At 33.2% G+C, this 15,904-nt stretch overlaps 1 protein-coding gene across 1 annotated transcript; it reads right to left on the bottom strand.

Moving 5' to 3' along the window:
• Positions 1-3,286: 3,286 nt before the first annotated feature.
• LOC129000530 (uncharacterized) lies at positions 3,287-11,892 on the bottom strand. The gene is made up of 4 exons (XM_054427492.1): positions 11,608-11,892; positions 9,803-9,956; positions 8,406-8,542; positions 3,287-3,386 (listed from the first exon to the last, which is right to left on the bottom strand). Exons 1-4 carry the CDS (start codon positions 11,658-11,660, stop codon positions 3,287-3,289), a joined length of 444 nt encoding a protein of 147 aa, XP_054283467.1. The 5' UTR covers positions 11,661-11,892.
• Between the last annotated feature and the right edge of the window lie 4,012 nt (positions 11,893-15,904).

Below are 15,904 nucleotides of genomic sequence, written 5' to 3'. Positions count from 1 at the left end.
AAACACAAATTTTCTTTACTTTCTACAGTGTAAACTTTCTAAAAATAAAATAAAAATTTTAGAACTGTATCTCACACTATAGGTCTATAATTGATAAAATAATAATCATCTTAAACCCACTTATTTTTCAAAACTGTCTACCCTAATAGTCCCAAAAATGTTTCATATTAATATTGTCAGACAAAAAGGATTTGTTGAAAATATATATCTTCTATCTATATTATTATTTAACCCCACATATTACATACCAAAATGTCCGTCTAGGTGTGTAGATTTTCAAACTGACCTTACATTTTTTCCCTTAGGCTCTGCTCCAGTGCCTTTTAAAGTTCACATGATATCGTTATGAAAAACATATTTGTTTACATTATGATCAGCTGGATAATTTAATTGCTGTTAATATTTTAGTTGCAATTTACGCATTCCCTACGTGTGCTTGTAGCATTTACTGACTTGGTTGAAATGAAATATTTACTATTTGGATTTGGGATGGCTTAAATATTACAAAGGAAAAAATCGAGAAAGCAATCATTGAAAGAGCCAATTTGCAACTATGTAAACATAGGAAAGTCATAAAACACCACCAAGTAGAAGAAATAGAAATAATGTTTTTTATATATTTATAATCGTTATTATGGACAACCTAATGCGGCTATGAGTGAGAAACTTTGTAGAAAACACAAAAAAATAAGATCAGCTTTTATAAAATGATAAGATATTCACAAGAAATGTTGATTAGCCTATATCAAACTGTTATGTACGTTGTGAGTATTTCAATAATCTTTGAATCGACTCTTTTTAAAGTCATTGGAAATTATGCCTGTTGTTAGTTTTAAAATAACGCCTGTAATACTTAGAAATTGCAAAATTTGAGCAACAGGTACACTAGTTGGTTTTAAAGTTATTTCAATATCGGTTCTTGGTGTTTAAAGATAATGTTAACAATTTCTACTCAAACCATACACGGAACCAAAAACCAAATGTGAAAGCACAAGCAAGCATAAATCTCAACCTCTGACCTTTGGAAAGTCAATGACCTGAGAGCCTCTTTGGAAAGGAAACTTATCAGTTAACAGCTCATCTTAAAGATGTTTACGTTTATTTATTTTACCTATGAAATGAAAATGAAATACTTAACTAATTACTCCATTTTTTAGGTACTTATTAACTCATAAGAAAGTACTACAATAGTAAATCCAAGAAAAATATGTTAGTCTAGATTTTTTATAAAAATTACTCTTCTTTAGTAAACGAGTGAATAACTGAAATCCAAAATTATTTCTAATTTATTACAAGTGACTGAGACACTGTTCTAAATGCCGAAACTGCAAAAACTGTAGATGAGTTGGGTGTGTGAATGAATAAATCATTGGATAGTTAAAAATAAATATAGTAAATAATTACTGACTCATTATCATTGACTCACAATATATCAAAATTTGATAGGTCAACACGATAACTTGGGTAATTTTGGTCAAACTTGAATGAGTTCACAAACCAGAAGAACGGAGTGGTATGAGGTTTTGATTTTTTTTTTCAAAATTGGGTTATTAAAATTTTTACTCTTAAAACATAAAAATGCTCAATTTTCATTAGTCACTACAATTATATAGCTATATAGAGCTAAGAAAAAATAATTTTGTATATTCAAAGCATTGTTGTACAGCTGGAGGTTACAGAGAAAAAAACTGTATGTTAAAAATTCCCATGTTATTCTTATAGCGAACAAGAAAATGGTAGTAGTTTGCTTCATAATGAATATATTTTGATACAATTTGGCAAATTATTTATTTTATCCTCTATACTATTAAAATTTGACTAAAACTCTTGTTCCTTCCCTCATAGCAGCAAACCTAAGTATTTATTAAATCAAATACTATTTAAATGGGGCATAAATCTGACATTTTAAGGTAATATTTGAGTCTAATCTAATATTTGAGATAAAATCCAATCAGGCAAATTCACTTAAGTCTGCAGGTTTGCTGTGACGGTGATATTTTATGATGTAAGTATGATTTTTGTAGTGTTTTTATTTAATTTTGATGTACTTTAATTTGAACTATTTTACATGTTTCCCAGCTTTGCTGGTTCTATTATTAATGTTGTATGAAAAAAAGTCTTTATAACAAACAAGTGAAAACCTCAACTCTCACAAAATATATTTGTCTCATCTAGAAATATTATATCTACCAAAGAAAATTTTCAGATTTTGTCTAATGAAAGCTGTATTATTCAGTGCTGTGCTAAAATTGTATCATCTTCTTGATTTGGAACCTTGGTCATTAAACAGATGGCTACCACCTTGTCTCGGGGGACTATGAATAGTCACATCAAGTTCAAGTTTGGGTGTGGTGAAAAGACAAATCTGAATTCTAAGGTAACCGCGCCCCTTGGAAACCTAACCATTGTTCTAGCCGTGAATTAACTCCTGTTGAATTTTACTGTAGCTATAGCTATAGTAACCCATTGGTGGCTGGAGAGTTATTTGGTTTACTTTCAAATCTGAGCAATTTGTGTCAAGAGTTTAACCATAAATAAAACATACTCCCTTATAGATTTCTCATACTTATGGAACAGCTGAAGCAATTTTTTTTTGTTCTGTCCGGTGCACTGTATAGGTTGTGCTTTGTTAACAGTTTGTATCTAGTTATTTGTCATTTGAAACTTCGTTTAACCAAATAAAACGATATAATCTTAAACAATAACTCGTACCCTAGTTATATAACCAAACAGTAAAGCACAAAATAAATCATTAAATTAACTCTAAGATAATTTAAACAAAATTTCATCGACACTAACGCCCTGTGTCACCAGACATTAATAAGTCAATAAGTCATTTATTGGACCAAATTGACAATACTTGCATTAGCCAAGTCAGTACAAGAAAAATAAATTTATTACATCTTAATAACAAAAATTCCTTACTGTAAAAAATTCTATAACTAAATAACTAAACATGCGCACATGACTTTGTGAATGACCACTAAAGTAGGTATTCACGGACGCTGTAAAATGATCTGTCTAACAACATGGACTTTATATAACTCTAGGTTTTTATAATTTGATGTCTTCTGATTAAATTAATAACCGTGAAAATATATGTTTAATTCCGTTTAATTATGTTTAAATATGTTTAATTATGTTTAACTTTTCCCCAACCTGTACATTTTACAAAAAACACATCCCTTAACCTAACAATGTTTTTTGTAATTATGAAAGTACAACAAATACTGAACTCACGTGGTATACCTATCAGACCTTGATCTTGGCACAGACACACAAGACACTACACACTCACCACCACACACCACACTGTGACTGTGCCAGTGTTACTCTCTCTCACTCTAGACCTATTGGTCCACGTCACACACACACACACAGCCTCTCTGCACACCTCACACAGATAACATAACTTGACTAATACAAATTAGCTTATCTCTACACTGTGTTTTACATCAATACCAATGACCTGGGTAAGTCACAACAAGTGGGTGTATGGATTTAATTATTAGTTCGGCAGTCATTAAATACATTTTATTTATCTATACTCCCACTCGGCTTATATGTAAGCGAAATTTGCTCTCCATGTATTTCCTATGGGAGTTGAATTTAGTTTGTTTCTTTTCCGAGTTTGTTTCTCTCTTCTATCCGAACGATTTTCATGATTGGGGTATCAAATAGAAGACATGCACGCAAAGATTTCACATCAAGCATCGGCATATATTTACCTACTGTATTACTTGACCAAAACACATAATTTAATTCATTTTTGAATTCTTACCTCATTTTAAGATGCATTTCACCAGTTATAATTATATATAATCCTACATATTTTGGTCTAAGAATCTACAGTGAAATACCGGCTTTCATTTAAGTTATTAGTCATTCAAATTGGACGAGTTTCAAGCAAAATAGGTGAACAACCAACATAAAAATTATTTTTCATATGGTTTTTCTATGATTGAAAATCAATAGCTCCAGTATTGTTCATGTTTTTTTATATGTTTTAGACTCAAAATAATCAGTAAATTATAGGCTTTAATTTGAGCTACTGTATTGATCGTTTAAATCAGTTAAGCTCAAGATACTGTATTACTCAATCTAAAATCATAAATTTGATTATTTATCGGATAGTATATTTATTTTAACGCTGCGGAGCAGCATGGGGTCCTCTAGTTATACAGTGTTGACTTTACATTGCTCAGGTAATATTATACTTGTAATTGTGAACATTTTTTGTACCATAACTATAACAAATTAGCTTTTTAAAGACAATGAAAAAGATAAAAAAGTTGTCTTAGAAAAAAATTGTTTTGTTGTTCCAGTTGCATCACCATCACGTTCTCCTGTTATCAGTTGATTGATAAGCTGGTTACACTTGCCCCCTGGTTCCACTTACCCCACTTCACCCTACTTTTAATCTTAATTCAAATATTAAGTTTGAGTATGTCTCTAATGATGATCAGGAGGCACAGAGTTTAAACGTGATACATGTTGTTGTATTTTAATTTAAATTTTTATTCCAGCCTACTCCAAATAAATATTGTCAACAAGTTATTGACAACACCACTCAACTTTAAATCCCAGCTTATTACGGTTCCCTCCAAAAGTTTATCTCATCGAGAGCCAATGTCCAAAACAATTTCTCAAGGAAAGATGGAAATGGTGTTAGACTAACTAATTATAGACTTTTACTCGTCACTTATGTTTGTAGCACAGTGTTATCAGGATCAAATGTTATCAATAAACACGCACAAAGCTCTCACGTCGTATATTATAAAATTACAATATTATAGTTTGATTTGGAGGCTTGATTTCAATGAACATTTTATTAAAACTGACTACGATATTCAAACATTGGGCTAATTAAAATCTGACTAACCGTTGACAAGGTCTAAATAACTTTTGGTCAATTAAAAATAGGCCTAAGCCTCTTTACTCCGTCTTAAATCATCAGCACTTTAATTTATTACCATAAACCCTCCAACTGGCAATGGGCGAACTCTGTTGTAGTGGCAAGGCATTTTTCGCGATTTTGCAATAATATTTTCAAAAATTCATATCTAAAAGAATTAAATACCACAAAGCACAGAAGTTCGTGAACTTTCAAATGAGATACATTGTCATATGGGTATTATATATTTCAGTGAATAATATGTGTTTTACGACTGCGGCAATTATAGTCGCTCTAACACTTCGTCGATCTGGCACTCGTAAAAATTTATTTATTTGTTGTTGTTGTGAGATCATATGAAACTATATATAAAAATGATTTTTGCACCATAATGTTGGAAATTTCTATCTCATTGCAGTAGTACCACCAGTTTCTTTGTAGACAAAAAATATCCCTTGCTATGATTTTTTTTAACAAACCGTGTTAGGCAGTTTTGTGACGCGTACTTAGTGCAACTGACTTTGCTCGAAATTTGTGTTCACTTCAGTGTTCAATTACAGTGATCCCTTTGTGAGATAAAGTTCATCTATGTAACAAAGTGCAAGTTAAGAATATTATCTTTCTAAAGGTATAAAAACTATTCCATTTTACAATAGTTTTTAATCATTTATTTGGAGTTAAGTAAAACGTGACTCATTAAGTTGTAAACTTACCCGCCATTAAAAAGTGATTGTATGACTCAAACTTAGCGACATTTATTCAATTCAACAGTTCACTGATGATTATCTGTTACATTTTGGTAAAAATCGCAATAGAAATACCAATACCACAATCTCTACACACCACAGTGTTTACACACCATATTGGCCTTCGGATGGACTTTCAACCTTTCAGCTCACTGCGTAGTAGCGTATGAAGTAAACAGGGGGAAGTGTTTTCTTCGTTCGCCACTACGCAGCGGCCGGCAATCCCGCTCCCGTGTAATTAATCAATATAAGAATATTGTAAGAAATTATGCTAAAGGTGTTTAGACTCTGCAATAGACATCTTGAGGGCGGAAGAGTGTGTATTCTCAAAGACAGGGCTGCCACATGTACAACAATGAATAATACATAACTGAGTACTTAGTATACATATAACATCCGCCATACCAATAGGGCAGCACGGAAAGCTCAGCACAGCCTTGTATTAAACTATTGACTTTTGTTTGACTAAAATGCGTTCTGAAATAATTGTATAGTACACTTAATCAAAATATTTCAAATGGCTGTTTTGCCGTCTCCAGAATAATTTACTAATTAGGCTGGAGCCGTCGTGTGAGCAGTTCAGTCGCTTCATTCGTGCGGCTGTAACGAATTTATAGTTTATACATACGAATTTTGAGGTATGTACCTTCATAGATGATTCAAAGTTGATGGAACTGGTTCGTTACCACCCATACGTTCACCCCCAATACTTGAAGAAGATGTCTCTGAATAAGAATACTCTGAAACCCCTATTTTCACCGTACCATGAACAATGGATTAGGTTGTTCATTGTTTTTTACCATGCACATTAATAATACCTTTTCCTCCTTTTCTCCAAGTAATATATTACTACTTACATATACATTATATATTATAAGCTTATATATTATAAGCTGCCAACTATGCTTATTCCATGACGGTGAGTATTGCAATTTCACTAGTCACTAGTCGTGAGAGTCATAGGAGTGGCGGCATAGGAATTGAGACAAGCAGCTAGAGTCGTAACAGTCGCAGGATAGGAAATGGACCTTTAGGTACCAAGAGCCACAGCAGTAAGTAAGTATGAGTTGAATACTAAATTACAATGCAGAGTGCTGATTATCCGAATGTCGGTCATCCAAAATATAAGTTCATATTTACTGCCACGCTGACTTTACAAGAGCGGCTGGCAACGCTTTGTGTGAAACTCGGCTACATGGCGATCGTGCTGCTTACTCGTTCGAATTACTATAGGTTTACACGTTTATACTAAATTTCATCATAATCGGATTATTTTTGCTTATAGTTATGGTGCTAACGGATATATATATATATATATATTTGGACAGATGGTGTTTTTAGCCTATAGGGACCTCAAAACGAAAAAGTAAATCGGTCCCGGGTCCAGGTCTTACTATGAGTACTACAGTACGGTAATAGCTTATATAATGACTGGGACGGGTGGCGTCGTCCTGCAATCCTGCTACTAGGAGATCACGAATTGTGGATATTTATAGGCATGCACTGTGGATGCCATACTCCCTGGTGTGGATTAACGTCCGCACGGGTGAGTACTACGACTATCAGCAGTACTATCCTGATAATTAGACCAATTTGTATGTACCAAGGAAAAAAAAGTGGTTCGGATTCCACCATAAACTGTAGGTCCCTAAGTCGCCATTAGCTGTATGGGCTATTACTTGACAGCTGTGTCTAAGGAATATGTCGGCCTTAGTCACTAACAAGACTACAAGATCGCGCCACTCATCATAAACTCATCTCCATTCATACTTGGCTTAAAATACCTACTTTGTATGGTCTCTATTTCAAAGAAAAGTATTAAAAAAGTATTCTCTATATGGGAAATTCGCTAAAAGATAATCGAAAATGTTGTTTGTAGCTCAAATTATACACTTTATGTGACTGAGGTACGCTTAACAAAGACGTTGACGTCCGACTACCCTAATGCCTCTCAGAACCAATTGTTTTGGATAGTCGGGGTTCTACTTACATATTTGATGAATAAACCCATTAAGTTATAGATTGCCCTTTTTTTAGTAGGCCTAGTTATTATCATTGATTAGATGTCTACTTGATCAGAATCGTACGTGTTATTAATTACCTGAAAGCACAAAAAATATGTCAAATAACACTCTCTTGTAAACACTTACGAGTGTTATTTGACATATTTTTTGTGCTTTCAAGTTATTAGATGTTTAAACGATTTTTCCGTAAAATATTTGTTCACCTATAAGGTTGTAAATTTTTTGTTCTTCCACGGCTATGGTGCCCCCTGGCCAGGGCGCCACCGGGTGATTCTAATTATATCAATCAACCAAGTAAGTAGGTGTCAAACTAATATAAAACAATTATGTTACTATGGTAACAGGTTGCCAGTCCATGTGTCACACTCCCCAGCTACATGAGTTCCTGTGGGATTCGGTACCCGGTACAATGAATGTGTTAAACACAAAGCGTAATTTAATCATATTAGTATCACAATCCCCAATATACCAGACGTCATGAGTAGCAACACAATTTTAATTAATAACTTCCACCAAAGGGTTTGACATGTGCTGCAATCTAGATGACAAACACAAAAGTAATTGGATAGAGTTTTCAGTTCACTGGCATTATTAGAGCAGTTTTTTATTCATAAAATCTGATCGATGGCAGGGTGTTTTAAGATTTGGGCGAAGTTCATGGAAATATATATTTAAACACAATATTGTAGGCCTACATTGAAAAGTATAAAACAATATAACCTTACTATAAAATTTACTTACTCAGTTGCGATATTGGCATGCTGATGTTGGAATTGCAGTGTTGGTGCAGCGTGTGGTTCTTCTTTAATTTTGGTTCTTTCCTCAGCAATAGACAAGTCTTCAAAACTAGAGCGGATCTCTTCTACCACTTTCTCTTCCTGGAAAATAAACCAAGACTATTTATTTAAATCCAGGTGAAAATGCTTTGATATCTGTAAGTTTTTCTTCGGATGTTTGATTTTTGGATTCACAGGTTACTGAACCTAAAATGTAATAAAATCAACAACAAAAAATTGTTAGTTGGAAGTGTAATTGACAACACCCTACCTTCTCGATGTAAAATGTAGTGATAGTTGCAACAATGATATAAATAGAAATTATAAATACCCCCGCCGCAGCAAACCTGCCGTCTAAGCGAATTTCCATTTGGCTGAATTGATTTTCAATCGATCTATTTAAATAACATTAGGTTTAACGAGTACCTAGGTTTGCTGCTACAAGGAATCTAATAAAGTGTGTGTTTTAAGTAAAATAATTATTGCTTAGTAGAAAATGAATATATTTGCCAAGTTTGATCAAAATATATCCATAAACAAGCAAACTACAACATTTTACAACATTCTCCATAAGAATAACATGGGAATTTTAAATTTACAATTTTTTTAGTTTTCTCCGTAACCAATAACCGTACAAAAACACTTTCATATACTGAATTATTTGTTTTTTTAAGCTCTTTAAGAAGGTTTAGAGAAAAATTGGGAAATTTTGGGTTTTGAGGGTCAAAAGTGAGAAAAACCAATTTTTACCCCATAAAACCCCCCATAAAACCCTGTTCCCATGGTCCGATCATGCTGGATCGCGAACTCATTCAAGTTTATCCCGCCTTACACCTTCAAACCAAATTTCATCAAAATCGGATAAAAATTACTCAAGTTATCGTGTTCACGGACACATATATATATAAATCTATATATATATATATACATATATAAAAATTTGAACGAATGGTGTTTTTGGCCTCTGGGGACATCAAAATGAAAAAGTAAATCGGTCCCGGGCTTAAGTCTTACCATGAGACCTACGGTAATAGCTACTTCCCTATAGGGAAATTCGCTAAAACATTATGAGGTGAAACATTCATTTTCACAGCCCTATATGACATGTTTAACACTGGTTACAAAGCAATTTGATTGACATAAAATTAAGTAAGATGAAAAACAAATGTCTGGAGATGTTCAACCACTAAATAAGAAGTATGTCTATGTAAAATACATACATTCAATTCAATACACACTTACAAAAGAATTAAAGAAACATGTTTACATGTTTATAAATGTAGGCTATGTAAGAGTAACAAGTAATATGTTTAGGATATTCACACTTTGAAATGTGTTTATCTTTCACATAGTATTACACACCTGTATAACATTTTCCTTTGGGTTTATGTTTTCATCCGTAGGCCTATGATGCTGACCAGTGTCTGTTACTTCAAGAAACTGAGATGAAGAATTAATAGTTGTTTGAACACCTAGGATTATATTTTCTTGTGCAGCCAGAGACATTGAACCAAATCTGAAAAAATAATACCATATAATAAATTCCTTAAAATAACTATTTCCAAATTTGTAGGTAGGCTATGGAACGTTGAATTTATTATTTTCAATGTTGTATGGATTTCTCTGATTTCCCTAAGAAATTGTCTAGTCAGCCGAGTAGTTATAGTGCTGGCTTTCAGATATGAAAGGGGTTGGTAGTTTGAACCCATTGGGATCAGTTTGAGCTAGAAAATGAGGTAGGCCTATTCGACTTATAAAACCAGATGAAGTTATACGTCTAATCAAATAAGTCGGATATAGATTTGTTCTAATTTCTATCCAGTCTTTCATACATGTGGCACAAAACCATCCACAACACGTCTTACCATCCTCTATCACATATCACAGAAGTATGCCGCTTAAGTATAGAAATGTCAGACAAAAATTATAATAAAGAACTGTTTCAGACAAAAATTATAATAAAGAACTAAATAAAATCAAACACATAGTGTTAACAGAATGGGTATTAACCAATTTGATTGACATAATTAAGAAAGACAAAAACAAAAAGTCTGGAGATGTTCAACCGCTAAAGAAGAATTTAGAACAGACATATGTCTGTGTAAAATACATAGCCTACATTCAATTCAATACACTCTTACGAAAGAATACAAGAAACATGGTAGGCTTATTGTATAAGAGTTCAAGACCAATAACAAGGCAATTAACAAACTAACTTACACGTTTCTGATACTGTAATGAAAGGCCTAATTTACAAAAGTGAGAAGTCAAGTGTGTACAAAACTAAATGTGCTAATTAAGTTAAAACTAGGGGCCTAGTTGCCTGAGCTTTTACATAGGAAAAACTGGACAGTCTTTCGTTCGGAACTAGGTACAAAGACCACCATCCAGGTCAAAGAGCCGACAAACAAAAATAATCTTTTTCACATTAGGCTACCTGACTGACAAAAAATCATGACGTCATTGAACTATGGCTTAGAGATAGGTACTCCACACAAGCAGGAAAGGGAATAAACTGGACACACTAGAAGAATATGCAATTCAATTCACGGAGCTTATAGCTTAGGGGCGACAGAAAATAATATTGATGATTAAGATAATTATGATTAAGTTAACATACAGTTGCCATCTATGGTTCAGATTGTGTCAATGTTAACTAGTAGCAACAGGCGTGTTCAATTACATTTTATAGTTAAATGTAGCCTAAAATAAAGACCATGTACCTATTGTATTTTGATTGTGACAACACTGCTTCAGCTGAATCACTGTCGGGTACACTTCCATATCTGTTGGCACAAACAACTGAATGAAAATATCGATCATATCGAATTAAACAATCGAATAATCAGTATTACTCATTCGGTTGTTTGTGCCAACAGATATGGAAGTGTGCTCTCACTGTCTCTGATGATGGCATTGTAGGGTTGATGCTGAAATGACCCTAACCCAAAGTACAGGGTTACCCCCCCTTCAAGTACAGTGGATTGAGCTGTATGCCTAGATAAACGTTTAAGTAAAACCTTTTTAGGATGTTAAACTTTTATGACAGGAGTTAAGTCAATATCTAAGACTAACCTGAACAAATACAAAATCAAGGTCTTCCAAAGTTTAGCCTAGGCTACTTGAATTTAAATTTGAGGTTAACCTATTAATAATCCTATGCTTACCTTGACAGTATAACAGCGATAAGGGCGATAAAAGTCTTGTATCTAACGTTCATTTTATTAATTTAAATTTATTTTTATGTACAGGAACACAGACTTAATTTAGAACTCATAAGATTCTTCTATTCACAACGAAATCCAAGTTTCAATTCCAGACATTTATAGGTGATAAGTAAACCATTAATATACCATGGCCTACTTTTCTTTGGAATTACTTTATTACTTTTTCAAAAATATCAATACAGTATTGTCATAAATAACTTAATTTCTAAAAAGTCACCAAGCGACCCTAGCCTAGCCTTGAAAACGAAAAGTAAATTCAGTCAGTTTTCAGTTTGAGAGAGTATAGAGAGTTGACCCTTACAATTTTGACAGTTGATTTGATTTGGGTCTGCACTGCAGTCTGCCCGTCTGCCTGCAGTAGTAGAGTGGAGTTGTAGTAGCATAGATTAAAACTCCTTTTATCTATGGTAGTAGTAGCAAAATACCCCCGCCACAGTAAACCTGCAGACTAAGCGAATTTCCACTTGTCTGATTACATTTTTACTAAAATATTTCCATAAATAAGACATTTTTATTCCAAATTTAAATAGCATTAGATTTAAAGAGTGCTTAGGTTTGCTGCTACGGGGAAGGTAAAATTTGTTTTTTGACCAAACATCAATAGTGTAATATGAAATAGATAAATTTGCCAAATTTTATTAAAATCTATCCATAAACAAGTTAACTACAACAGTTTTCATTTTCTCCATAAAAATAACATGGGTATTTTAAATTACACTTTTTTTAATTTTCTCCGTGAAGGCCTCTCGCCCACTATACGATTTCAGTCGTACGACACTGTGTCGTACGATATTCTTATCGTATGTGTGGTCCTCGCCCACTATACTATACGACACTTTGTCGGACCAGTTGCTCGGTAGCCATGGAGGAGTGAGTGTGTGTTGCGCAATATCTTAAGAATGGTTTTTTATCTAAACAATGGATCCGTTACGTGTCGTTGCTACGGGCTGCTATGGCGTAGAATTAAGTATCGTAGGATTAAGCGGAAGTATTGGATTCACCCTATGAATTAAAGTAGGGAACACACAGGATCATTTCAAACTCTTTTTGATGAACTCCGGCGTGATGATAACAAGTTTTTCAACTACTTCAGAATGTCTGCTGCGTACTTTGATGAATTACACCAGAAAATAAAAGCTACAATTGCTTACCAAAATACTAAACTGAGGAACTGCATCACTTCTAAAGAAAGTCTAGCTATTACGTTGTGGTTAGTAAGATTATATCTAACAAAAAACCACTAAGTGGTAACACTTTCCCCGCCAAGTCAGCAATCCAAAAAAGTTAATAAATCATTACTTTTTTCGCCAAGAAAAACAATGTAATGTATGTAAGTTTGGCAACTTGGCGGCAGACTTTTGCTTGGTTTTTTTCATTTAAGTTACGTTCGTGGATAATTTCACAAATCAACTTCTCTAATTAATTAGTCCAACTAAGTATAATTTATGAAATGTGGCACAAATAAGGTCAAATTTTGTAAAATAAGCTCTCACCTAGCAATGTACCAATGGGAGGGATACTTGCTCAATGAAACTAGTTTTATGGTATTTTTTAAAGGGATCGAGCAAAAGTCTGCCGCCAAGTTGCCAAACTTACATACATTACATTGTTTTTCTTGGCGGAAAAAGTAATGATTTATTAACTTTTTTGGATTGCTGACTTGGCGGGGAAAGTGTTACCACTTAGTGGTTTTTTGTTAGATTTTATTTATTTTTGTAGAAAATTAACAGTTAAAATAAAAATCCTCTTTTCTCTGATATATAGACCACGGCACAACTACATCTCATTTAATTTCAATAATATTGTTAATGTAGAACTAAATTCTACATTTTTGGTCTTATCTGCTTTAAACAGATTAAAAACTTTTTGACACACGTACCAAAATTACTATTTAACAAACCCACTGGGCTTAAACTCAGTTTCAAATTTCATCAATGCTCATCTTGAACAACATAAAATGTGTTGATGTTACAAAGGTGTTCTAATAATTAAACCCGTATATCTAAAGACTAGTGTAAATTGAGCCCTTATTAGAGATGTAAAAATGTAATCAAACTAATTAGGTTTGTTAGAAATAGCATAAGGCAAAACAAATATTGAATAACTCATTTATCCTAAATTTACATATCACTTTTTAATTGCTTGTTTAACATATGTAGAGTGATTTTCCCGATCGTTTTATTTGTTTTAGTGTATCAAAACATAGAACAAACCTTAGTACTAGCGTACTAGTACTAAGTTTCAAGTTCCTAGGTTTCATATGTTTTGATAAGTAGTATTAAACTGTTAAAAATGACGAGCTGCTGTACCACTGTACCATCGGTACACTGCATTTTTCAATGAAAAGTATCGGGGAATATCACTGCTCTAAGTAATTTTATATAGTAAGTAGTTCAAATCATTCAGTATACCTGAAAAAAATACTTTATAAAAGTATTAAAATAATTTTTCAGCTGTTCCTATGAATTTCTCTAACATTTAATTAATTAAGATTTAATCGCAGCTGGTCCTTCTTTTGTTTTGATTTTAATCCCATGTTATTTAAATGGGCCAAACTCGTACTTTGAGGGCTTGCCAAGGGTTTATGGGTCAACGCACCGACTTGAGACCCTCAAAAGGCACATCTACACGCTAAGGGCTTTCAAACAACATAAAAAACATTAAAATTGAGCCAGTGGTTTGGGCTGTAGGTCCGTCAACATTTAAGGAGAAGAAGGAGAACACGGAAAATTTGTGAATTTTCAAACTAGTTTTTCTTGGCTCAAACACAACCGTTTTTTAAATTATTTTTTTGAATTTTGTTGAGAATGATTGCCCCTATCCAGTAGATGAACAATTATTTTAATAGCTTTTGTTTCTTCAGAGCTATAGACGAGTAAAAAAGCCACTTTGTCACGTCATGTATATATACACTGCAGCAGCTGTGTACCGCTGGGGGACTTGGCGGGGCGGAACGCTGCCGCGTTCCTTAATTATATATTTGATACGTTTTGTTGGAAGTGGTCAATGTGGGGCTACATCATTAAAAAAGTAATTATTTTTTTATGTGTAGATTATTTCTTAAGTTAATGTAGGTTAATGTTAAGTTAATGTTCCTATTTAAAGATATTTTAAAATTATACGAGTCCGTACCATTTAACAAGTTTTTAACTTTACTGATGTTTGTTATATTACTTTCATAGGTTTTGGGATAGTTTTGGTAAAAGGTTTTGTATGTTCGAACATGTTTTGTATTGTTTTTAAATATTAATACTATTTGTTTAAAAATTATTAAAATTTTAGACAAACTATTTAACACAATATAATTAATAACAATTGTTATAAAAAATTAAGGAATAATTAAATAATTAAATTAATTAAATAGTTAAATAATTAAATTAAGTCGCATTGTTTTATTTTTTTTTATATTTACTTATAAGTAATACAGTACATTAAAATAGTATAAAGAAAAATATGAACGAACTGTCAGGAATACAGACAAGATCAAAATCACGCAAAATGTTGGCTAAAAAAGGCAAAAAACTAAGCGATATAGCCTATCAAACATTATAATAAACAAGTATGAATTAATTGTAAAACATATACGCACGATCAAAATTATGCAAAAAACTATTTCAAAAGACGAAAACACTATTTTAAATGACAAAACTTAAATTAGCGAAAGTCATGCGAAGTGAACAGCGAGAAGGCTCAGCGCGAACTAACTTGGGGAGAACGCACGACATACGATAAAAATCGTATAGTGGGCGAGCGCCCATTTGAACATACACGCCACTGCGAGTTAGACAGTCGTACGACAGTCGTGTATCACAGTGGCAGTGGACGACTGTTTCACGACAGTTTATCGTAGTCGTGAGATTATCGTACAGTGGGCGAGCTCTCATAAGATCCAATGGTTCACTGTTGAAATGTTGTCGTTCCGACACAATGTCGTACGACCGAAATCGTATAGTGGGCGAGGGGCCTTAGGCATACAACAATGCTTCAATATACTAACTTATTTATTTTTTTAAGCTCTTCAAAACGGTTGAGAAAGATATTCCAAAATTTTATGTTTTTAGGGTCAAAAATGGGAAAAACATTTTTACCCCACAAAACCCCCATAAACCCCCGTTCCCATGGTCCGATCATGCTGGTTCGCGAACTCGTTCAAATAAATGTAGGTTTACACGTTTATACCAAATTTCATCAAAATCGGATCATTTTTGTTCGAGTTATCGAGCTAACGGACACATAC

This window comes from Macrosteles quadrilineatus, unplaced genomic scaffold (genome assembly GCF_028750875.1).
Source record: "Macrosteles quadrilineatus isolate MER2022 unplaced genomic scaffold, UCM_ALF_1.0 Scaffold_8__2_contigs__length_117827958, whole genome shotgun sequence".
Lineage (NCBI taxonomy): Eukaryota > Metazoa > Arthropoda > Insecta > Hemiptera > Cicadellidae > Macrosteles > Macrosteles quadrilineatus.
Note: the sequence above shows the minus strand (reverse complement) of the source record. Positions and strands in the feature narration are given on the sequence as shown.